Source organism: Barbus barbus (genome assembly GCF_936440315.1).
Source record: "Barbus barbus genome assembly, chromosome: 7".
In the NCBI taxonomy this organism is placed as follows: Eukaryota; Metazoa; Chordata; class Actinopteri; order Cypriniformes; family Cyprinidae; genus Barbus; species Barbus barbus.
The window spans coordinates 6,115,368-6,141,434 of record NC_136735.1 but is presented as its reverse complement, the minus strand read 5'-3'; the positions used below and the strand labels follow the sequence as shown (position 1 = coordinate 6,141,434).

The following is a 26,067-nucleotide window of genomic DNA, read 5'->3' as shown; positions in this document are numbered from 1 at the left end:
CAAAAATCAGTATCTCAAGATATTAGAATATTTACATTTGAGTTTCATTTAATGTCCATCCCTACAGTATAAATTCAGGGTATCTCTTGTTCTTTGAAACCACAATAATGGAGAAGACTGCTGACTTGGCAATGATCCAGAAGATGAACATTGACACCCTCCACAAAGAGAGTAAGTCACAGAGGGTCATTACTGAAAGGGGTGGCTGTTCACAGAGTGCTGTATCAAAGCATATTAAATGCAAAGTTGACTGGAAGGAAGAATTTGGGTAGGAAAAGGTGCACAAGCAACAGGAATGACCGCAAGCTTGAAAATACTGTCAAGCAAAGCTGATTCAAACACTTGTGAGAGCTTCACAAGGAGTGGACTGAAGCTGGAGTCAGTGCATCAAGAGTCACCACGCTCAGACGTCTTCAGGAAAAGGGCTACCAAGCCACTTCTGAACCAGAGACAACATCAGAAGCGTCTTACCTGGGCTGTGGAGAAAAAGAACTGGACCACGCAGCCATCTACCAGGAAATTTTAAAGCCCTTCATGCTTCCTTCTGCTGACTAGCTTTATGGAGATGCTGATTTCATTTTCCAGCAGGACTTGGCACCTGCCCACACTGCCTGGTACCAAAAGCTGGTTCAATGACCATGGTGTTACTGTGCTTGATTGGCCAGCAAACTCGCCTGACCTGAACCCCATAGAGAATCTGGGGTATTGTCAAGAGGAAGATGAGAGACACCAGACCCAACACTTCAGATGACCTGAAGGCCGCTATCAAAGCAACCTGGGCTTCCATACAACCTCAGCAGTGCCACAGGTTGACTGCCTCCATACCACGCCGCATTGATGCAGTAATTAATGCAAAAAGAGGCCCAACCAAGTATTGAGTGCATAGAAATGAACATACTTTTCAGAAGCCTGGCATTTCTGTTTAAAATATCCTTTTCTATTGATCTTATGTAATATTCTAATTTTCTGAGACATTGAATTTTGGGTTTTCATTATCTGTAAGCCATAATCAAACTTATAAGAAATAAAGGCTTGAAATATTTCACTCTGTGTGTAATGAATCTATATAATATATGGGTCTCACTTTCTGAAATGACTGACAAAAAAAATAAAAAAAAAATAGACCTTTTTCATGATATTCGAATTTTTTTAGATGTACCTGTATACACGCACTTAATTTATATAATATTCTTAAATTAATTTTATTTTAAATTTTATTACTCTACCAATATTAATGAGATACTCTAGTAAAATAGTAAAGTGTCATAGTAGCAAATTCAGACAAAATCATTTAAAGTTTGCTATGTATTTACAGAAAACTTTAATGTATTTTTATCAAAGTAATCAAGTTCTTCAAGCTCAATGAAAACACACACACAATGCTTTGTAAAAATAACCAACTTTGTTTCCATAGTACTAATACACAGCTTTACAAATAGGATATGAACAAACCCTTTCATTTGAATGACAACCCTATGCCCAAAAAAAAAGAAAAATTACTCAGCGGGTTGATAGCATGAAAAAGACTTCAGTCTCTCTCATATACTGCAATTAAATGAAAATATATATATAAACGCACACAAACCCCCAATAAAGAAAGTAGGAACAGCATCAGGACTGATCCTCAACAGCCACATTCACTTGTTGTGGTTCACGTGCCACACAGCCGCACAGCTCAAAATCTCTTCCTGCGCAGTAACTGTCCGTCTTCCTGGCCTGCCATACTGTATATTACATATTCACAAACAGATGAGGCTGAGAAAACATTAAAATGATTATTAATGTGCTTCAAAACAGGAAAGCAAACATACCGAACAGAAACATTGAAGCATATACAGTAAATTGATATACGAGAGATGGACCGTTTCTTTCATATAAAATGCTCTGTTATGTAAAACCAAAGGGTTTGGGACTAATAACAGACATGTCTTTAATTTACATATTGGCATGGATTTGGTCGACAAACAACCAACATCTGGATCGGTTTTCCTATTTGTCCTCATTTGACTGCTACTTCCCTATACACACACGCACACTCTTCCTTCATGAGTGTGAAACTGTACAGGTGCTCATTCACACATTTCCTCTGGGAGCTCGTGAGGGTTGAGGATTCCTGGGACAGACATCTGGAGCTTGTGTTTCTCCTCCTGAGCCTGACGCAGAGCCGCTTCCCTCTCCTCCAGGAAAAGATCTGTGGAGTCCTCGCCCGCAAACTCCTGCAAACACACAATGACCGTGATTATGAACGGCCCACTGGAACAACTCCAACGCTGTGTCAAGTCAAGTCACGCTTATTTGTACAGTGTGTTTCACATTATGTGTTTTTGAAAGCAGCTTTACATAAAAGCATTTGTTAATGTTAGACTGTAACAATATATCCATTTATAATCAGCACTGGCTAGAGTTGGGAATGTTATCCAGAATTAAAAACAGATCCATATCGATTTGAAAGGGCAGAAACTATGTGAATGCCACAAGATTGTTTATATACTACTACTACTAATGAACAACCAGCATAACATTAATGTCATTATAAATCAAAACATGCACAATAACAATTATGTATTAGTATTAATAATGTATTATCAATAGCTGAGTATTTTATTACTATTAATGATTAATATTTAATTAGTAATAACAATAATCGCCTTTTGATTAATGTAATTAACATTATTAAAACGACATTATGCACAATAACAAATAGTTATTAATTTATTACACAGCGCATTTTGCTTCTAATGATTTAGTCATAATAATAGCATTTTGAATATATTAACTAATATGTAATCAACATCAATACTTATTAAAATGACAATATGCACAATAAATTGTTATTAATTTATTATACAACTGAGCATTTTATTACTATTAATAACTGATTAAAATACCATTAACAATATTCTATAATAAAAGCATTTGAATTATTAATATTAACTACCAATATATAAATATTGGTTTCATAAACAATAAAAATATAATTACTACTAGAATAATTATATGTTTTTAATTCATTATGACTATTAATAAATGTCAGTAACAATAAAATTCTAATATGCATAACATTTTTTATTATGCATAACAGAGCACTTTAATTATTAATATTACTATGTAACTAATAATCATTAAAAGTCAATTATAAATAAATTCAAATATTAAAATACTATTATCATCACTTTTACTACTATAAATTGAGCTAGGTATTTAACAAACACTGTGGCTATTGGCATAAAGTGAATTTTCAACCCTGCTCATATGTGTACCCATTCATATTGTTGAAATTTTGGCTAGCTGGCATTGGTCTATGACTAGAGAAAGGGGAAGTCAAAATCTAGCTGGAAGAAAGTGACATGCCTTGATCTGGACCAGGAAGTCCCTTAGGTGCTCTTTAAAGGCAGGAATGTCCTGATTCAAGCTGAACAGACCCGTGACAAACACCTTCACCTGGGCACTGAAAAACAACAACAAAAACCCAACATTAACATGAACATGACACCGACGAAACACTGGAAACACAATCCTCACACTTGAGGCTGCTCTTACTCTTGCAGATGTGGGAAGGCCGTCTTCAGCAGATTGGCCACATACTCCTGCACGTAGCCTTGATTGTTGCTCGTGGAGCCTGCGTTCAGAGTGACGCTGATTTTACCCTCTTCCACCAGGTTAAACATGTAGGCGAGGATAGAGGCGTGCATCGTCAGACCTGCCCGGCACAAACCACAGAACAGCCATCAAACACACACTGACTTCATCGGAGTAATCTGCAATATTATTACTGCATTCAAATGTTTTACGTTTAACTCAGTATAAATTAACTATTTAAATGTCATACTTAAATGAGAGTGAAAGAAATGCATGCAACAATAATGATAGCTATAAAAAAAATAAAAAATAAAAAATATTTTTGGGCCCACTTTATATTAGGTGGCCTTAACTACTGTGTACTTACATTTAAATTAATAATTTGATACAATGCACTTATTGTGTACATACATGTATTTACATTGTACTTATATTTTTTTAAATATCTACATGTAGTTACATCTGTAATTAATTACATTTTATAATTACTCTGTTGACCCATCCCTTACTCCTTAATCCACCCTTAAACCTACCCATACCACAAAACCTGTCCCTAACCTTACCCATATCCCACCTTAATAGCAGCAGAAATGTTTTGCAATACAATAAAGTGCATTGTACTTGCATCAAAAAATAAGTACATAGTAGTTAATGCCACCTAATATAAAGTGTGACCCTATTTTCTTTAGATTTCGCATTTCAGGTGGAAAATGACCTGATCAGCAGTGTTTGTGAGATTCACTGCGTGACTGATGTGAAGCAGTTTTGTTCAAAATAACAGCTCCATTAGTTATGCTGAAAACATGTCACTCTTTCTCTGCCTAGCAACTGACCAGCAGTATGAGACGTATCCGTGACAACGGAGAAAATGTGCTGCAGTATGTCGCAGAAGTAGGTCTGATAGAAGCTCTGAGCTGCTCCCTCTTCCTGTGCGATGTTTTGCAGCATCGTGTACAGGATCTGAAGCCCTGGAGACACACAAACACAAAGTCAGCGTTTTCATTTGGCTATGTGACTATGTGAAACATACTGTGCAAAAACACAAACACAGGCCACAGATGCTTGGCTATCAAGAATTGTATTTCTGAACACCACAATTTGTAAAATCAAATCCTTTTGCATTCACACAAAGAAGTGTGTTTATTTGTTCTCTCCGCTCACCTGTGTCGGCCACATTCCTCATGGTGTGTTTGAAGGCCCAGATGATGGAGTCCAGAACCAGTTTGAACTGTGCTGGTGGGATGGACAGGAATGCTGGGAAACACTGGGAGTTGACGGCTTGCAGCAGGTAGAAGAAATGTGTCCTGTGCTCGGGAAACTCCTCAAAGTTCTGACAGAGGCAAAACAAAGAGCATTAAACAAGGCCTGCACGATTTGGTAGGAAAGAAGGAAAGAAAGAAAGGAAGGAAGGAAGGAAAGAAAGAAAAGAGAAAAATTAAGAAAAGTTCCAGATTGTCATCTTTCTTTGTAGGGCTGCACAATTCAGCCAATAGAGAATGTGTGATATTAATAATAATAATTTACTAAGTTTAAATAAAAAATATTTTAAAAGATATTTTACTATTGTAATAATTCTGTCAATGTAAAATAAAAATGTACTTAAAAATATACTATTACTACTACTAATAGTAAGGTTACTAAGGTTATAACTAAGAAAAATAAGAAATATTAATATTGTAACAGTAGGGGAAAAATACTGTTATTAGGAAGTTTATTACTAAATAAAGTAAGAAATATTACTAATGCAATGCCATTTCACTATAAAACCAAAATATTAAAAAATATTTATTGCTGTCATTTTACAGTACACCTGTTAAATTGCGATACTAATATTTATATATCTCTTCATTTTCAAACATTGAACAATTTAGCTTTTAGTTAGGCAAAACTGTCCAAATGTAAAAACTCTTTTGTTGAGACTGTGCTTCTCATTTTGTTGAGACTATGCACCTTACGTTCCCAAATTCACATTATAAGCAACTTATGAATTCATGTGAAGCATTTACTGTGAGCCAAGACGCCTTGAGACACTGAAAACACTGGTTCAGTGTCTCGGATTTGGTTCTATCTTGATTAATTGCTCAGCCCTGCATAGTGTGTACTCTCCTCTAGACATTTACTGGTTTGATCCAGAAGAAACAACTGAAGATATGAAACGAAACCGTTGCACTGACAGACAGGATGGACTAACCTTGTTGATCATGTCGAGGGTGCATTCAAACACAGCATCGAATATTTTGGGGATCTCTCCTGTTATGTGAGCGCCCAGCTTGTTGACGATGGTTGCCATAGTGCTGAGCACTTCTGGTTCTCGAGCAGCTGGAACGTTCCTTTGGTAGTCGATGAGAACCGCCTCGAGCAAAGGTGGAACGAAGTTCTCTCCAACCTGAAGAGACAACAACAATGCTTTGTACTGCTGTCAAACCAGACTCATTGTTTTGTCACGAGCGCAGACTGATCCAGGAACGTCAGAACTAACCATCTGTGGGTCGTTGGAGCGGCTAACCCATCCGGAGATGAGCTTTAGCGTCTCTCTCTTCACCGTCCGCATGCTCCGTATCAGTGGCTGCTTGGTCACCATCTCACCTGCAGGGGGAGACAAAAGAGTTTACCACAAGCCGTTATTACATGCCAGTTGCTGGGTCATGTGCTCCATGTCTCACCGTTGCTCTGGATGGCAGAAGAGATGTTCTCGCTCAGGCACTTGTAGACGTTGAGCATGTCCAGGTAAATGCGGCCCAGCTGCAGGACGAATGGGTGACCCACAGCTTTACACGCCCTCACATTGGTCTTCAGGATGCTGCCTAGCTGACGCACCGTCTCTGGGTCCTTCAGGATGTCCACGTTCTGATTGAAGAGAAACATCATGTGCTTTGAGTTCAGGTGTTATTGTATCAATCTTTGTCGTTATAATTTAACATTAAAAAAAAGAAAAACCGTTTTCTATTATACGACCTCTTTTGGTTTTCATTTGGAAAGTTCAAGTATTAAAATGTATCTTATTACAAAAGAGAAGCTGGATGAATTACTTGTTTCATGAAGGGCTATTGTCAACTAAAATGACAACTAAAACCATAAGTTAATTAAAATACATTTTAACTTCGAAAAAAAAAAAAAAAAAAGTTTAACTTATTTCAATTCCGATAGTTGTCAAGAAAACATTTCTCATTTTTATTCAGTTTAACTTGATGGTTTTATGTGTAAAACGGTTTTAAGTCAGTTATTTCTCTTTTACTGTAGTGTGTCAATGGGAAATATCAGTTTACATTTCCAAAAATTTATTTTGCCATTAATTGTAATAATCCAGTGAGATTTTTGTTTGCTCCACACAGAGATCTGATCATCATCATCATCATCATCCAGTCTGTCTGGAATCACATGAAGAAACAGAACAAATTGAGACAGACTACAGCCGGGCTCACACGGTGCGATTTTTAATAGTCTTTTGCGATTGCTGCTTGTCACACTGTACGAACATGATCCCCATGTCAGACTGTAGGATCTCAGTTGTCTTAATGTCAGACTGTACGACAGTCAAGACGCGATAAAAAACGGACGTACTCAAGAAGACTTGTCCGGAGTTTTACGTCATCAATACGTGACCTGCGTTCTCTCGCTATAATGGTAGCTAGCAAACAACAGCAACGTGTAGGCGTTAGTTTTATTAGTTACATGCCTTGATGTTATAAAAAAAAAAAAAAAAAAAAAAAAAAAAAAAAAAGTCATGGCTGGGCAAAAGAGGACTTTATGGACTTCCAGTTCTACAGAGCGAACTTGAGCTAATTTTGTTATTGGAGTTTAAACATCCTGCCCCTTAATAAATAAACTTTAAGTAAACTTTACTTTGTACATATATTGTTTTTACAAATAATGAATGGTTTGAAGTTGTCGCGCTAATTGCGTCATCAAGTTCAGTGCTCCTATTGGTTCTTGGTTTGACTGTCACGGTCGTCGTAGGAGATGTCACACTGCAGGAAAGTGTCTGAAATCTTCTGACACTGCCAGAATTTAATCGGAGGAAAAAATTGATCGCAACGGCCATTAATCGGCTGTCGGTGAACATGTCAAACCAGCGATCTAGACAACCGATTTTAGCCTAGGATTATAGGAATCTTTTAGGATTTTCAAAATTTGTCTCAGATGACCAAATCGTGGCCAAAATCGCACAGTGTGAGCCAGGCTTAAGTCCAGAAGAACTGTGGCAATGTCTCCAAGATCCAAAATCTCACTGGATTATTACAATTGATGCAAAAATTAATGTTTGGAAGAGATTAAGGATGCAACGACACAGAATTTTCAGGATCGGATCGGTTCTGAAAAAATTGAGTATCTGCCGATACCGATCCAATCTGATACCAGCGCAGTTTTTATAAAAAAAAATTAATAACAAATGAAAAAAATATATATTCATAATTATGACAAAAATCCTATTATAACCTTGGTTTATAATACAGCAAAAGATACTCTAGAAAAATCATGGGTGCACAATAATTTGATAAAACCTAGTGAAACATTTTTATTTACAATTAAAAAGTGAATAAGTGTAGGACTAAAATATCGGATTTGGATAGGTCTCGTCTGACCGATACCTGATCCGCAGAAAATGACCGTATCGTCAATACCGATCCTGAGTATCAGATCGATGCATCCCTAGAAATGATACAGCAAAAGGTAGAAATAACTGACTTAAAACCATTTTTAGCTGGTGAAAATACTAGTGTTGTCATCATTTTGACCAGCACTGTGTGTGTGCGTTTATATATAATAAAATATAATAACTAGATAGACATGGAAAAGCATAAAAAAAAAAGATAAACTAAATTAATCAAACAAAAACTGGAACACAAATGAATACAACAAAAATGGAAAATATCATTCTAAATAACAATTCAATTTATTAATAAACTATAACAGTAACTAAATAATACAAAAACTACACTGGTTCTCACCTTGGTGGCCTGCTGGATGATGCTGTCCCACACCTGGTTGGGGAGGAGCATGTATTTCTCGATCAGTCGCTCCTGGACGGCCTGGTCTGTCTGTGCTCCGATCATGTAGCCCACAGCCTCGTAGAACGTGTGTACTTGCTGCGGCTGCAGGTCACAGATGATGGTGTTGATGTTGTTGAGGATCTCATCGATAAAGGGCATCACCTCCCCCACCTGAACCTGCACAAAATGCCTCCTGCACTTCTGAGCGATCTTAATGAAGGTGTCACAGGCCATGTCCTGCACACCGTCATGGGTCTCTGAGAGAGAGAGAGAGAGAGAGAGAGAGACTTTCCAGTTAATATACACCCTTATAAGATGATTAGCCACAAAAAAAATAAAAAAAATTCATGAACTCTTGAACTCAAACAATCTGTTCCTCACCGTGCATGAACTCAAACAGCTTGTTGACGACAGTCTTGAGGAACTTCCAGTGGGCCCTGAGGAATCGTGGGTACTGGCCAACGATGTACATGATGTTGGAGGCAATGATGGCCTTGTTATCTTTCCCTCTTTTCTGTTCACACAGACCCAGCAAGTCCTGAGACAGAAACAGAAATTTAGTGTTGGACTTTTAATGTTTTTGAAAAGTCTCTTCTGCAGACAAAGGCTGCATTTTTATTTGATTAAAATACAGTAAAACAGTGATATTGTAAAAAAGTATTAAAATTTGTTTTCTGTTGTAAAATGTAGTTTATTCTTGTGATCTAAGCTGAATTCTCAGCATCACTCCTCCAGTCTTCAGTGTCACATGATCCTTCAGAACTCATTCTAATATGCTGATCTGCTGCTCAAGAAACATTGAATTATCAATGTTTCTTCAATTATCAATAATGAAAACCTCTCTTAATATTTTTTTGTATATTCTTTGATAAATTTTACTCTATGCATTTACTTGAAATAGAAATCTTTTGAAACATTGAAGGAATCTTCACTGTAACTTTCGATCAACTGAATGCATTCTTGCTGAATGAAAGGAATACATTTGTTATTTAAAAAAACAGTAGCATACACTGTATATTTAGTGTTATAGCATGCAACAGCAAAGATTTCAGTTGCACTTGAACAATCGTTTTCACAACATTTCCTGATGGGCAATAACAAATGCATGAATAAACACCTTAATGACGGTGACGAGGAATCTCTTCTCATCCTCTTCATGCATGGCCCCACTGATGGAGCCGATGGCCCAGCACAGCGTGTTCAGGTTCCTCCAGGACCACTCGGTACCGTTCACCTGGTTATGAAGCTTCTCTGTCATGATCCGCTCCGTATCCGCATAGTCCAGATGAGTCAAGTAGACTGGACAGGAGAAACATATCATTATCGAGTTTTCTCCATCAACTTTTTCACCTCAGTTAGAGAACAGCCCATAGTAATTACCCAGAGTCTCTCTCATGTTCTTGTAAAGGTTGATGGAGTCTGTGTCCTTCATGAATTCTCTCACCACCTCGCCCTGATCGTTCTCCACCACCAGAACCTCCTCCGGTTTGGCCATGCGACTCACCATCAGCAGACGCACCTGAGACGGGTCAAGAACACAGTCAGTTTTTCTCCAGCTACCAATATTTTGAGGCAGAGCTGCTGTACAGCTCGGCTAACTGACCTTAGAGAGCACAGGCAGGTAGAGGTGTCTGCGGGGTGGCACGTCGAAGTGCTGGCTGGTTGAGAGCAGCGGAGAGGTGGAGGTAGAGAAGGGACTCTCTCTGTAGAGCTCAGCGGCCAGATGGTTCCAGTACTCCAGACAGATCTTAAAGATCTCCGTCTCCTCCACCTCAGACACCAGCAGCATATAATGCAGAGCCTGAACACATGGGAGTCAAACAATTAGGAGATTGTGTGTGACTTTACTGTCTATTACTCTAGATTTAACTGTGTGTGTACCTCCATGAGCGTTTCTCTGAGGTTCAGTCTCTTCTCTATCAATTGTCCGTGCTCTTTGAGGAAGGTGCAGAGAAACAGACTGAGGTTCTGGATGAAGTTCTGCTCATCGTCTCTCCCATTTGAATATGCCAGACGGATATTTGTGTTCAGAGGCAGCATCTGTTGAGCAAATGAGGGCAAAGCTTTATTTCCACCAGAGCTTGTCGATAGTGTGGGACCATTTTGGGTACACCAAGAATGACCAGGGTGTCATTTAAATATTGCAGTAAAAAAAATGCTGCTAAAGAGCGAATACATAAGGGATAATGCACGGCTAGCTGTACACTAAGATTTTAATGCACGACGTGAAGGCAAGAACCACCTGACGCGAAGCTATGGCGTTAGCTCAGCATTCTGATCTGAAGCGGGCAGAATCGAGAGAGAGGTGACAGTTGTTGTGTGAATTAGCCTACCTGCGTCTGTGCGTCTCTCAAGGCTATTTAATCTGTTTTATTAATAAAAGTCGCGGGGCAGCATTCTCAAGAAGTTTGTGTCCTCCTGAATGTTTGTATATGTGTGCAGCGCGATCTCCAATCTCACAAACCAAAATAATAGACATGACTTTCTCAGACCACATGTAAAAATCATATGAATTATCATAAAGATTATTAAAAGTGCTTTATGTAAGTTCTTGACTCTACTAAAGCATAAACATTAGTGGTGTCAAAATTAGCGCGTTAACGCATGCTATTAATTATTTTCAGATTAACGCGTTAAAAATATTAACGCAAAATAACGCAGGGGCGGGGCTAGGGTTGGCCACCTCATTCGCAACTGCTGCCTCTGTCTCTTTTTTCTTGCAAAGGATTGCGTTTATTTAGATGCAGAATGTCTTTATGACCACATCAAACGGGAGAAGTTTCAGACACGTGCTCTATACGTCGCCTCCACGCCAGACGCGAGTCAAACAAGCGCGTAAAAGATACTGTGCTCGTAGCGCGCACTCTTCAAATACACGCACAAAGGTGCCGGTGCGCGCTGTAGCCTATATCATTTCATATCATACAGCGAAAGAAACTACGTGCATGCAATGTCGTAGTTATGCCGTCAGTTAAGGCATTCGTAGTTATGCCGTCAGTTAAGGCATGAAGTTACCAAAAAGGCGATTAAAGCTGACTTAAACTGTGTGCATGCATGCAATAGCCTATGTTATATATGCGTCACATTTAAGTACATGTCTCTGAAATGGTTTTAAAAACTGTCCTGAGGCACCCTAGCACTGTCTCCCTCATCTAAAACACCCAATTCAACTCATCCGCTCATTAGTTGAGACTTTCAGACCTGAAGTGAGTCAGAAAATGTAAAGAGATTTGTGAGAAAATAAGATGCATGTCAGATCCCCATCACCTTCAGCAGCAGCAGCTTTTAAAGCAATAGCAGGCAAATAAGTTAATAACCAGCTGCTGTGATGTCTATTAATCCAAGAACAAAAGAAAAAAGACCAAATCAATAACTTTTATAGTTTTAAGGGGTTCATCTATATTTAATTTAGAATTTAGTGTTAGTATTCATTTTCTGTATATTTCTGCTGAAGGGCACAGCTAGCTAAATATGTCATTTATTATAATGGGTTCATGTGAAGATTGTTTTAAGTTCACTTAAATTAGACGTTAAGTCTAATAAATGTTAAAATTGATAGCTCTCAATTATACTGTAATGCTGAATGGCTACAGTCAATGGTTAAATATTCAGGGGGCCAAAATTATTTTTTTATAGAGACATCAGTAGTATTGATATCAGTGATGCTGGCCTTCAATCATAAAAAAGATATCATTAAAGAAATATTAAAAATATACTGTCTTTATGTTGTTTGTACATTGTACATTTGAAGATTGTTTATTTAAAAACTTGAATGTTAGGTGGGGTTAAGCGTGATTAATCACGATTAATTTTAGAAAAATGTGTGATTAATTAGTTAATTTTTTTAATCGATTGACAGCACTAATAAACATACCATAATATGTTTGCAGATATTTAAGAAACATGCCAAGTTAACATACTTTATCTGAACATTATCTGAAAAACAATGCTACAGTCAGTTATTCTCCTTAGAAAATGTGCGTTACGGCCCAGAGGGTTGGTTTGTGAAACCCGCCCACTGCCAGTTTACCCAGTTGTATTTCGGCACCCCTGGCTGCCAGTTGGCAGAAAACACAGCGCATTTCATTTCATTCATCATCACCATCATGTGCGCTCGTTCCTATTGGTGTCTTTAACCCGAGTGTGTGTCAAGTATGAGGAGGAGGGGCCGTGTGAAAAAAATTAAATCTATAATCGTTGCATCTCTACATCCAAACATATATCGTAATATGGTCACACTAGCCTTCAGTTGTTTTTTTTTATATTTCTGAAAGTATCTTATGTTCAACAAGGTTGCATTTTTTTATCAAAAATACAGTAAATAAAGTAATGTGAAATATGATTACGGCTTAAAATATCCTTTTTGTACTGTAATATATTTGTATAGTAAAATTTTAAAACATAATTCCTGTGATCAAAGCTGAATTTTCAGCATCATTACTCCAGTCTTCAGTGTCATACTCTCTAATATGCTGATTTGCTGCTCAAGTAAAATTTCCTATTATTAAGTCTAAAACACTTTTTGTGTAAAACTATGATATTTAATTTCAGGATTCTTTGAAGACCAGAAAGTTCAAAAGAACAGCCTTTATTTGAAATGGAAATCTTTTGTAACATTCTAAATGTCTTTATGATCAAATTTGATCAGCTTAATGTGTTCTTGCTGAATAAAAGTATTCAATAAAAAAAAAAAAAACAAGAAAAGAAAACAGTTTGTGCGCGTGCATGTGTGTACCTGTTTGAGTTGCGTCATGGTGAGAGTGAACAGAGTGACAAACTGCTCCTCGTACTGACTGACACTGACACCTGCGATCTCCGTCAGACACTTCAGAGTGACGTTCCGGAACATCGGAACATTCAGAAACTGTGGAATAAATCAAAACACAAATGATAAACTTTCTGGAACACTCAGTGATTTTTTTTACTAAGTGAAAGGCTATAAATGTTGGAGCACCAGCTCGGACACAAAGCTTTGAGCAGAGAGTCAATAAGAACAGCCAGTGCTCCAATGATTTTCCTCTCTTTCTTACGCAATGGCAAGCTGAACCAATGACAGTGCGCCTTTGTGAGAGGATTGACGGTAGTCAAATGAGCTCCGATTAGAGACCTCGAGTCATGTTACCTTGTACACCAGCGTGCTGATGAGTTTGGTCTCAAATATGTAGCCAAGTGGAATCCAGTTCAGGAAACGAAGGAGGGTCTCCAATGTGGCTTGGACAAGAGGGGCATTCTGGGAATTTTCCTGATGTACAAAGCATCAAGTCAGTGAGAGGCGTGAATAAAGTGAATTGCACAAAGAAATAGTTCACCCAAAGGTGAAAATTGTGGATTATTGTGATGTTTTAATCAGCTGTTTGGACTCTCATTCTGATGGCACCCATTCACTGCAGAGGATCCACTGCTGAGCAAGTGATGTAATTATACATTTCTCCAAATCTGTTCCCATGCACAAACAAACTCATCTACATCTTGGATGGCTTGACATTAAAGGGATAGTCCACCCAAAAATGAAAATTTGATGTTTATCTGCTTACCCAAATGGCATCCAAGATGTAGGTGACTTTGTTTCTTCAGTAGAACACAAAAGAAGATTTTTAACTCAAACCATTGCAGTATGTCAGTCATATAATGGCAGTCAATGGGACTCACGGCTTTGAGAGAAAATGGCCCATTGACACTCCTAATTGAGATTGAAGATAGGTCCAAAGGTCCATTTGACAGATAGGTGGTGGTATTGCACATATAAGTCTGCGATCTGCCGCAAAGCAAGAAGACGACGCGCCGGTTCTCAGGACAATTGGACCGTGCGGCGGATCAGAGGGTAAAAAAAACTATATAAATACTGTTCAGTTTCTTGCACAGACCGATCGTCTTGTGTTTTTAGACCTGAATGTATCGTCACGAGTCGCAGGGTTTAATTTGGTTTTGCCTGTGTATGTTTTTTTTTCTCTCAAAGCCGTGAGTCCCATTGACTACCATTATATGACTGACAGACTGCAACGTTAAAAATCTTTGTTTGTGTTCTACTGAATAAATAAAGTCACCAACATCTTGGATCCCCTTGGGGTAAGCAGATAAACATCAATTTTTTGGGTGAACTCTCTCTTTAAGTACATTTTCAGCAAATTTAAACTTCTGAGTGAACTATACCTTCAATACTTAAAACAAAAAACACTAACGCTGTAATAATATGCCTGCAACATACCATGACAAACTGGCACAGCTGGAAGATTTGGGAAAATTCATTGCACATACTGCAAAAAAAAAAAAAGGGAAAGGTTGAGCAAATATCACCAAAATTATTTTGCCAATCACACCCTGCAAAGTCTGCAACTGTCACGTGTTCCAGGTCATGTTTACCTGTCCTTCAGGTGTTTGGCTTTGACCTGAGTCATCTGCCCGCTGGAGAAGTCAAACACCTCCTCACTGAGGAGCTTCAGGATGATCATGTTGTTCTGACACAGGCTCTCGCTGGTGCGACTCGCTCCCACAATGTCACTGATGAACGTGGGCCAATGCTTCGGCCACTCCTGCTTCAGAATCTACACACAAACAGAGAGACATCACCAGCAATAAATCCATGAGCCCTTCACTCTCACAATATCATGACTATAGATTTTCCTGAAAACACACTTACCTGCACCAGGATCATGTTGAGCTTTGCTATGTAAACCCCTTCCTTCTATAAGAGTACAAATACAAATCAACACGGATGCATTCAGTTAAATGACTAGTACTATTTTTTAGTACTAATCAGGGTTTGGTTTTTGGTACTAATCAGGGTTAATGTTAACTAAAAAAAAATTACTGAATGCTAAATAATATTATATATATATATATAAAATGAAAATATAAATCAACATTAAGAGAAATAAAATAAAGTACATTAGAAAAATGTAGACATTTAAAAAAATGCTAATAAAATAAAAAAAATACTAAAACAAATAATTTTTTCATGTTTATTTTACTTCAATTAAAGAAAATGTTTTTAATAGTTTTAGTTGTAACTAACTGATTGAAATTCATTTCAATAAAATAAACACTTAGCAAAACCAAATAAGACAAAACAAATTGTAAAAATCTAAACTCATTTCAGTTAATAATTACCATCGCAACATCTATTTTTTGTTTTAAGTAATAACTAAAACAAATAGTTTACCCAAGTTAAAAACAGCAAAACATTAACTAAAATTTTAAAATGAAAAAAAAAAAAATGAAAATAAAATCTAATTTAAAATCATTTAAATGGTACAAATTGTAAAAATAACACTAAACATCTGAAGCTTTTTTTTTTTATATATACCTCTACGCTGTTGGGATCAGAGGAAGTCTTGATAATCAGCCCAACGACATACTTTTTAATTCCTGTGGACAGAGAGAGATGTCAGTTATTTGTGCATTTCTTAGAGAGTCATCAGGATTTCACATGACAGCAGGGTTATACAATGTGGAGGTGTACAATAAATCTTCCATGAACACCAAGGTCAGTGTGTGCTAATGTTCAGACTGAAGTCAAACAATCCCTCACCATCACACTGGTTTCGAGGAAGAATCTTCCAGCGCGTTTTGATCACGGTCTCCAGTATCTGAAGAGCATAGTACTGCAATACAAACATCAAAGAGTGTAAACATCAGTTTAACGATGCAGAATAAATGCTCCCGGTTGGCATTTAGTTGCAGGACTCTATACACTGGCTAAATGTGGAAACACATTAAATGTTAACATACCTTTGTCTTCATGTTCTGCGAGAACTCCAGTATGGTGTCCACTCTGGTCCAGGCATCTGGGTGGTCCTTCAGGTTGGTGAGAACTTCTTGTGCAAGTCTTTGCTAAAATAAATCACAACGAAAACCACATTTGATGCACTAAAACACCAAATAACAATTTGAGTGCGATCAAAACTTCAGAATGGTCTTGGATTTCGCAAATCGACTCATACCTGAGATCCCACATCATAGTACATGGAGTTGACAACATTGTCCAGCAGGTTGATGTCTAGCTTTTGACTGAAGTCCAGCAACTGCCGTGCTGTGTGATCCGCCAACATGGTCATGTCTGCCGGCATAGAGCTGTAAGACAAGACGGACAACATCTTTTAGTTATCAAACAGCAATAGTGACACTCATGTGACCATTCATCCTAACAGTTTACTAGTGGTTTAACCAGAATGATCTCTGATGCTAAAAGTCAGACACCAAAACCAATGGCTCAAACCACGTGGGTGCACTTTAGTCCACAAAACATGCAGTTGCGCTTAAATACAACCTATAATGACAGAGTTCACCATTACAACAGCTAGTATTACTAGATAAACGCTTCTAAAAAGGGCTAACGTGGCAGTTTAACACATTAAGTGTGTGTTCCTTCTACAGCTAGAAAAATACAGAGTAAACACGCATTTCATTCAACAGATCTTCATATACACCGATCAAGCTTTTTTAGAGCAGCCCACATGAATTCTAGTTGAGCGCCTTGCAGCTACGGGCAGCGACGAGGAACAAAACGCGTTTTGCTTTCTGTTTAACACTAGCAGTGTGTCAGCAAACTAGCACTTCATTCAAGTCGCTTATCGTAGTAGAAAATATTTATAAGAGATAACCGCTTCACCAAACACCTCAAGAACAATCTTTAACTTACCTGTTTTAACCAAAACTCCTTCTCGCGGAAAAAACAAAAACAACAATGCTAACGTTGTTTAGGAATCAGCAACTAGCTTAACGTTAAGCGTCCTGGAAACGTGCGTCGCGTCAAAACAAGATCAAGACGTTGAGGTAAAAAAAATGCCTAGAGTATTTATCTCATTTTACACGGATAGCGTGTGTATTAAAAATGAAATCTGAGCATCTAGCAAATTCACTTCAAATGCTAACTAGCTGGTTACCTCAATGTATAGCCAAACACACTATAGTGCGAAACAAAAGATACGTGAAAACCCCCCAAAACACACAATGGCGGTGCTATTTTTAATTATTTTCTTCAGTAATTGAGTCCAGGTCCTCTTTCAGTCAGCAGCTCGTGTTAGTTCATCTGTCTCTCTGTATGACGGTTTACCGCTCGCTTTAACTACTCATTCCGTTTTATAACAACAGCATCAAAGCAATCGTTAGTTTATTCTTTTGTCTACTGCAGAAAAACCGTTGTTTTGAAAGCAGATATCTGCGAGAGACTGTGACCCTGCTCCTCTATGGTCTCATGCATCACACGCAAGACCGGTTGAAACCGGTTCAGACTGGCGTATTCCATCTCGGTTTAGTTTTCACGCCGTAGCGCCGCGTAAAATTCGGACTGCGGCCACGCCCTCCGCTGCAGCTGATTGGTCAGAGATAGCGACGCGGAAGCGGTGCACGCATGTGATTGGGTAGAGCCGCCGTCAGTCAGGATTGACCCCGCCCAGCGCGTCTTTTGCCCTCGGTCTCATGCATGAGGCGGGTTTTGCATCGCAGCGTGTGCGTGTTGTGGGCTGGACCGCGTGGAGCATGGAAAATTACTGAGATGTTGTCTGTGATGTACAAACAGTAACTGGCCATGATGTGTATTTCTAGGCTGTGGCTCATGTGTAAAATGTTTTATATGCTCGTATTTATATTCACGCAGTATAAAAAGAAGTGATAAACAATAAAATTGCAATAATAAAGTTTATTTTCACATTTTAAGTTATTTTTTTTTCTCTCATTGCATATACACACACACATTTAATTTGTAAAATATTACATAATATTGTGTTTTTGGTGGCCCTGTGTTAAACATATGATAGTGGACAGGCATTTATTTCCATATATATATATATATATATATATATACTACATCCGTTACTGTATATTGAGTGAATGCCATGTAAACATGTCCAGGTCACATTTTGCTTCAAATTAAACATTTTAAAAAAGGAAATTATACTTTGCATAAATAAATTTTTATGCCTATTATGACCAGTTGCATTGCAGCATTATTATTATTTTATTTTTTGATAATTCAGCACATTTCCCCTCAAAATTCCCATATACTTTATATCATTTTTTTTACTTTTATTATTTATCTATTTCCCCCTTTATTTGTATTGATTTATTATGTAATTCTCAGTGCTCTGTATTATTTATTTATGTTTTATGATGAAATGCGATCTGACATGTTCTTAAAGGGGTAGGTCACCCAAAAATGAAAATTCATTTATTTACCCCCAATGACTTCCATAATATGATACTTCCATAATAAGTCAATGGGGACCAGAAACTGTTTGGTTATCGACATTCTTCTAAATGTCTTCTTTTGTTTTCAGCAGTAAATGATGGCAGAATTTTCATTTTTGGGTGAACTATCAAGGTGAGCTTAAATATGCAGAATAAACCTTTTGATCACTTTTCTGAACTTCCCGTTTTTCTTTGTCACCTAATTAATACTATCTGTTCTGCTCCTGTCGCTATGATGACTGTTTTTACTTTCACTACCCCTGCTGCTCTGGCTGTGCTTACTGATAATGTCATCATCTTTATAACGCTTATCCTGTTCATCATCATCATCATCAAAATCCAGTTTGTCATGATATGAGTTGCCCTTTTCCTCATCAGTGTCATGACATTCACTATGCCTGTCGTCCTCATCTCTGTCCATGTGTTCTGCCTCAATGTCGTGGTCATACTCCTCATAATCATCTGCATAGTTATCGAGAAGAGAATCCTGCAGGTCTGGAAGTTCCTCATTATCTTCATTCCTGTTTTTACTATAAAAGAATGAATGAAAACAACACAGAGACGCTGCAAAAATGGTTTCAAATGTGCAAAATTAGCAGTATTTTCATTTTTGGAAGAAGTGTTTCTTTTAATACACTTCTAAAATGTCTTTAAAATGTATGACAGAATAGAGGCCTAATGACTTTTATACCTGTATGTGGGTGGGGTTTGGCTGCCAGAGTGGGCGGGGCTTGGAGTCTGTCTGTGTTTCAAGCCTTTAGGAGCTTTACTGCTGATAAAGGATTCACTCAGACCACATCCATGCAAAGTGGCAGAGTAGAGCTTTTCTGCTGCTCTCTTAGCATTCATCTGAGAAAGAGAGAGCTTTGCATTATCATCACCATCAACATTTCTAGTAGAGACCCATGTCCTCTCTTTTCCTAAAAGGAATCTTTTTCTGAGTAAAAATAACATAAAATATATATATTTTTTAAATGCTAAAATAAAATAAAATAATAAAACTCACCTGTGCTACCTGTTCCAGTAACAGAGGTCTTCCCTTCACTCTTTCCTGGATTTCTCTCATCTCCTCCCGGTACTCTCTTTGTCTCTGAAGATCTTGTTTCCTGTTCCCATGTGCACATGTATATGAGCATTTATAATAATAATTATATAGACAGATAGATCGACAGATCGATATTATATGCAAGCAATCTACATCTGAATATGAAAATATCTCCAATGTTTATAAAAACTCATGCACTTCTAAAAATAAAGGTTCTAAAAGGGAGTTTTCATAGGAATACAACCTTTCTGTGATTTTTTGTGAAGGATATTTTTAGAATCTAAGAACCTTTTTGTGGAATGGTAAGGTTCCATGGATGTCCCCGAACCATCAATTCCGATTAAGAACCTTTACTTTTAAAAGTGTTGTTTGAGGAAAACGAAGATCTTATAAAAGCTTAATTGTTTTACCTGAACTCTTTTAGTTTGGACGGGCATGTTGTGGCCAGGGTCACGTGTGGGTCGTTCGCCTTGGGCTCGCTTTGTGATCACTTTTTGTAGTGTCTTCACTCTCTGTTTTTGCTTCTCCTTCCATTTCTCATCCTCTTCTTCTGCCTGCTTTCTCTGCTCGAGAACTTTTCTACTCATAGGGGTAAAGAGCGGTCAGAACTGAACTTTATGAAGGGACTCCACTAATGGGATGATACTACGGTAAGCCAGCAGGGACAGGGTTTTGGCACAATGGACAGGTGCTGCCTTCAAGTCATGTCACATATTTTAATATACACACGTCAGTGCCACCAAAATGGGAAACTCGTTCACTTTTTGAGTGCCAAATTTTCAAGTTGAAGGTGTCAGTTAAAGTGTAAGAGCAAATTTTTATTGCAAATGTTCACTTTACAGTTTAGTTTGTACACATTTTGTAGACTTTTGATGGACAGCACTAAGGCTTGCTAGGAAATACTAAGCATTTATCTGGATTATGAAGTGACATTTTACCTTTTTTTTTCATTTTACATTTGCTCTGCGTGTTGGCTGAACTCAGAATAGCATACTACCCTTACCAGTTTGCTATTTTGTTAGGCCAAGTTTGAGCTAAACTCTGCAGGACGCTGGTCCTCAAGGACCAGGACTAGGCACTCGTGCCCTATAGAGAAAATGAATGTCATTTTTATTTCTGGAACCCAACTGTTGCACACTTTAGTAAGATTATTAAGCTAAACTCTTAAAAAATTACTTTTTTTGCCATTTTTTATTCCATTAAGAATCCATGGAACATTTCCATTACACAAAATGGTTCTTTAAAGTGAGGAAAAAGTTTTGTTCTTCATGCTAAGAAAAAATAGCTCTTTTACCAAAAATGGTTCTTCTATGGCATCACTGCGAAAACTCCCTTTTGGAAACTATTTTGGAGTGTAGTATACTATTTTTAATTCAGCCTTTGTGTTAGAGCTAAAAACCTTCTTTGTAAGGAAGTGAATAGGAGAAATATGAATTTACTTAACACTTCCATTTCATTTTGACTGAAATATCTTGAATTAATTATTGAACTCGTAAGTATGAACCTCCAATGAGGACTTGAAGGCAGCAAGAGGATTCAGGGGCATCGACAACATTCCCAGTGAGGTCCTCTCCTGTTGCTGGAGTTATGAATGGGAGACACACTGGCAGGGAAAGTCACATTCCTGCTTTGCAATTCCAAAAAGTTGAAGACACAGGACTTCACTCGGAAAGTTCTAGAAGGGTGAGGGTTGGGCTGGGCATCACAGTTACCTCACAGCTTCATGCCGTTTCTTGGCTGCATCTGTGATTTTAGCAGACAAGCACTCCTGGCTTCCAGACAGAGAGGAGCAAAGGGATGACGAGGGCGTTCTGGGCGAGAGAGCAGGAGGGGTCATGAATGGCCAGCGTGACGGTCTTGGGCTCTTTATCTCTGCCTCGATATCCGCCATGATGCGCTCTTTGTGCGAGGTGATAGTAGCCGTGCGCAGCTGGAAGGGTTCGCACGCTGTCACGGGCCGCACTTCTTTGCACTTCGCCAGCTGCTTCTGAAACCTCCTGTAGCTGCCGTCGAAGTCTGGAACTTCGCCGTTGATCTTGGGTCTATGTGTTTGCTCTTCTTCCTGGGTGGCTTTGTGCATCTCTTTCTCGCTAAGCTGCCGCGCAAGCATGCTAGGAGGCATGGACGCGCTGTGAAGCAACTCTTTCGCCCGCATTTGCATCTTGATGGCCCTGTAGAGCTCTTCTTCCTTCTGCTGCTCGCCTGACGCGGCCTCCTTCACCGCCCGTGGGACGGGTTTGGCCTTGAAGGGGCATTTCCTCCTCTCCTCTTCCTCTCGGTCATGTTTGAGCATTTGCTCGCGGAGCTTGGCCTCCTTATGCTCTCTCTTCAGCCGTTCGCGCTCCAGGAAGCCGAAGGGTCTTTGCGAGGTGTGGAGACGATGAAGCCGCCGGTGCTCCTCGTCACGCTCCTGCAGCTCCTCGTACAGCGGCAGGTGCACATGCGCAGGCGCCGGACTGGCGCGGAACTTCCTCTGGCACTCGGTGAGCTCCTCCACCTGGCGTCGGAGATCCGCGTTCTCTTGTTCCATCTCCGAACGTGATTTTATGCCCTTCTTGCGGCGTTCTGCCTCACGAATTGTCATCTGGAAAGGCTTGGGGATTGTTACTCTCAGATGGCAACCCTCGTCTACCATTTGCTTGTGTTTTTTTAGCCGTTGACCCTTGGTTCTACTCTTGAGTTTGCTAGCAGCCTGGCAGTCAGCAGGCAAGCTCTGCAGTGAGGATGAAAACGGGTGCGATTGAGGTGGAGAAAGCTTATGCACGCTGAAGTCCTGCCACATGTTCTTGATGTGCTCTTTGGGCGAGATTTGAAGGCCTTTCTCGGTGTTGCCATTGTCAGCATTGCACTCTTCATCAGACAGGTCAGAAAGATCTGAAGTTCGCCGCAGCTCCAGAGCAGACCGGGCTTTTTTCAGATTGCTGGTTATCACTGGACTCCTTCCTTGTGGGGAACTATTTAACATAAAATAATGTTAATAATCTTTTCATTCCCATTTAAATTTAAGGAATGTTCTGCACTATACACTTGTTCATATGTTTGGGGTCAGTAAGATGAAAAAATTAATACTTTTATTTAGCAAGGATGCATTACATTGAATAAAGAAATTTGTAATGTCACAAATATTTATATTTTAAACAAATGCCCTTCTTTTGAACTTTCTATTCAAAGAATCCTGAAAAAATGTATCACAGTTTCCACAAATAAATATGAAGTAGCACAACATTGACGATAATGATCAGAAATGCTTCTTGAGCAGCAAATCAGCATATTAGAATGATTTTTGAAGGATCACATGATACCGAAAACTGTAGTAACGATGCTGAAAATTCAGCTTTGCCATCAAAGGAATAAATTGCATTTTGAAAGAAAACAGTTATTTTGAATTGTAATAATATTTCACAATATTAGTGAAAATAAGAGACTTCTTTCTCAAACCTTTGAACAGTAGTGCATACTATTTCAGTTTATAAAAGCAAAAAACAAAAAGTTTGTTTGAGGTTATGTATAAACTCACAGATTTGTCCGATCAGTGTTGTCCACAGGGCTCACCCCCTTGAGGTCCAGTTTCTTGCGATACATGAGTTCGAGTTCGGCCATCGTTTGGAGATGAGCCTTCTTCAGCTGCTCTAGTTTACGGTAGTACTCTTGGTTTGAGAAGTAGAACTCCCTGAGATCGATGTGATCGCCCATCACGCGGTAGTCTTTGATCAGCAGTGCATTGCTGTCTTTAGCAGGAGGGTCATCAGTCACCAGCTCAGATCCAGAGTCGTACTCTATCTATGAAGATACACACAATGAAAACAATGATCCTTTCACTGTAATCCATATCATAGGTTAAGATACTTAATCAGTACAATTCTTTAAGATTTTGATGCTTTGATTGACCAAAAAAACAGTGTTTATATGGTGAAATCAAGGAGTAAACACAAATGTTTTCATGTCACACACCTTTTTGTGAAATTTCTGTCTGGAAAACAGTTGTGTGCGGTCTGTAGTCGTGTGTGTAACAAGATGAGTCTCTCTGTGTGTAAGCTGTTAATCTGCAGGTCTGTCAGCTTTAAGGCCAGATGGCAGATTGTGTTCTTCACCGCAGTCGACATGAAACCAACACTTTATTACATGTATTGTACGTTTTGCAAATTTCTGAATAATTTGAACTTTTTAGGGTAATTTAGTTATATTTAGCATACCTAAGTAACTGCAAATCATAACCACAACCACAGAAGCCTATTGATTTACTTCACGATTAGGATAGCATGCTTACTGAACTTTTCATCATGTTAGGCCATAACAGTTTAATAGGTTAATCCTTTCTCTTCATCATCATCATTAGTGAGCTGTTTAACCACCTCTAGTGTATTACACAACTATTGTATTTTTAAAATCATGTTTAAGCCCAAACAACGTACATTGTCAAAGATATTGACTGAAAATTAGTTTTTTTCTCTTTGTAATACGCCTAGTGGCATGCAAAAGTGCAAAACTATTAGTAATCTTAAAAAGGACTTTCTCTTGAAAGTTTTATCGATAGTAAACGCAGTTTATTAGCTTTTGTCACCTCTTTCTCATAGTGCCTGTTGTCCGTGAGCGCGGGCAGCGACCGCTCCCTCTCATACTGAGCTAACGGGACTTTAGTGTGCGGATCCACCGGCGTCCTCAGACAGGACATCACCAGGACATTAGTGCGGTGAGACTTCTTCATAACCTTCTCTCTCCAGACTACTAAGTTAACTATTACATTCAAATTAATGAATGACTGACCGCTTTTTGACTGGTGCGCGTCTCCTTGACGACCGCGTAGCGTCGGGAAGCCGCAGTGACGCAGGAGCGCGCACGTACAAAACCACCAACGGTTTATTTCTGAGCAGCTTAAAAAGAGCAGTTGGCGTTTTGAGTTTATTTACATAAAAAGATGGTATTTTTCATGAGTACTATATTAATGTATGTCCAAGATAATTTGAAAATTTGGTTTCTACAACTTTCACTTTGGAGCAAAAATCTGGCTTTAAACTTGAAATAAATAAAAGATTTGACATTTATCGTCATAATTATCGATATCGACTGATATGAAAAAAATGATCGTGATATATATATATATATATATTTCTGATAGTGATAATTAATAATAAAGTAACAAGTAAAAAATGATCAATAACCAAAACATAATTAGACATTTGTATGGCATTTTGTTACCCACGACTTCCTTTCCATTATTATTATTATTATTAATTATGTCCATTTAAATTTGAAACCAATAAATCAGATGGTATTTTCCATGACTAGTGTACAAACTGATTTCCAATTACATTACAGTAAATACATGTTAAAAAAATTTATCTAGCTGGTTTTAAATGCATATCACACCTAAATATTTGTTTTATAATTAGGCCTGATAAAATCCACCCAGTGTTAAATCCCTATTTTAAAATCCTCTCTCAAACCAGGCTGTTCTGAGATTCCTGTCAGAATGACGTAGTTCTGTACAGGCCCCGCCCACGATAGTTGATTGACAAGACCGTCTTACCTTAGACCCGCCCTGAGTGAGCTGAGAGCTGTCCACCTCCAGTGCAGGGGAAGACGATTAAGCAACTGAAGTGTTTTGTTGTTGGATGTAATGAATATAGCAGTCGTCATTTACTCCCGACATCTGAGCCGCTGAAGATGCAGAGGATTAACATTACTTGCACCGATCCCTAATCTGCCTAAATGCATCCATGTTCGCGCGAATCATTCGTGATCCAGCTTCATCTACAGAAGCGAGTATAAGGGTGTTTTATCAATCTTTGCAAACCACCTTTCCTAATAATGTGCTAGGTTAGCCAGTTTCGCAGCTGAAGTAAACAGTACTACTCGTCACTCCGGAAGAGAGGGGCGGGGTCAGCAGAGCTCATTAGCATTTAAAGGGACATGGACTAAAAACAGATGAAAACCGAGCTGATTTTGATCAGTTTAAAAAGGTGTTTTTTACACTACCATTGAGGAATTTTAACCAAAGTATGCTATAGACTTTTCATTAAGACCCTAAAGAATCATAAATTTGCGGAAAATGGGCATCCGATGACCCCTTTAAAAAAAATACATAAAAATGAAAAACTGGGTTTTAACTCGCAAGGTTGTTGATTACAAGTGTGAATCGTCAGATCTTGATTTCAGACTTTCTCAGGCCTTAGAGCAGAGCCCTGTCTCTGATCAGATAAGATGATTAGCTAACAAGATTAAATTTACTGACAATACAGTAATACACTGACCTCGACAACCACCATG

General features: G+C 38.5%; 2 protein-coding genes across 2 annotated transcripts; both read right to left on the bottom strand.

Annotated features, from left to right (window-relative positions):
- Positions 1-1,293: 1,293 nt before the first annotated feature.
- Positions 1,294-18,042, bottom strand: LOC306872188 (exportin-1-like). Its single transcript, XM_079420653.1, has 24 exons — positions 17,209-18,042; positions 16,511-16,640; positions 16,299-16,400; positions 16,099-16,171; positions 15,874-15,935; positions 15,208-15,252; positions 14,931-15,112; positions 14,776-14,824; positions 13,693-13,812; positions 13,306-13,434; positions 10,452-10,610; positions 10,174-10,371; positions 9,951-10,089; positions 9,688-9,869; positions 8,952-9,108; positions 8,529-8,827; positions 6,243-6,426; positions 6,059-6,165; positions 5,771-5,965; positions 4,741-4,909; positions 4,413-4,547; positions 3,541-3,700; positions 3,352-3,448; positions 1,294-2,216 (listed from the first exon to the last, which is right to left on the bottom strand). Exons 2-24 carry the CDS (start codon positions 16,634-16,636, stop codon positions 2,070-2,072), a joined length of 3,216 nt encoding a protein of 1,071 aa, XP_079276779.1. The 5' UTR covers positions 16,637-16,640; positions 17,209-18,042; the 3' UTR covers positions 1,294-2,069.
- Positions 18,043-18,622: 580 nt separating this feature from the next.
- Positions 18,623-24,505, bottom strand: fam161a (FAM161 centrosomal protein A; the record flags this gene model as incomplete). The annotated part of the gene is given in 8 exon segments (XM_079420935.1): positions 18,623-19,285; positions 19,447-19,604; positions 19,762-19,861; positions 20,211-20,269; positions 20,271-20,379; positions 21,513-22,754; positions 23,318-23,580; positions 24,362-24,505. Coding segments are annotated over 8 exon segments (2,406 nt in total). The 3' UTR covers positions 18,623-18,954.
- Between the last annotated feature and the right edge of the window lie 1,562 nt (positions 24,506-26,067).

Coding starts and splice junctions, on each gene's coding strand:
- LOC306872188 (XM_079420653.1), bottom strand. CDS start 16,636: ATGCCGGCAGACATGACCATGTTGGCGGATCACACAGCACGGCAGTTG. Junction 6,427..8,528: donor TCATCCAGCAGGCCACCAAG/GTGAGAACCAGT, acceptor CTCTTCAATCAG/AACGTGGACATCCTGAAGGA. Junction 3,701..4,412: donor GGATACGTCTCATACTGCTG/GTCAGTTGCTAG, acceptor TGTGCCGGGCAG/GTCTGACGATGCACGCCTCT.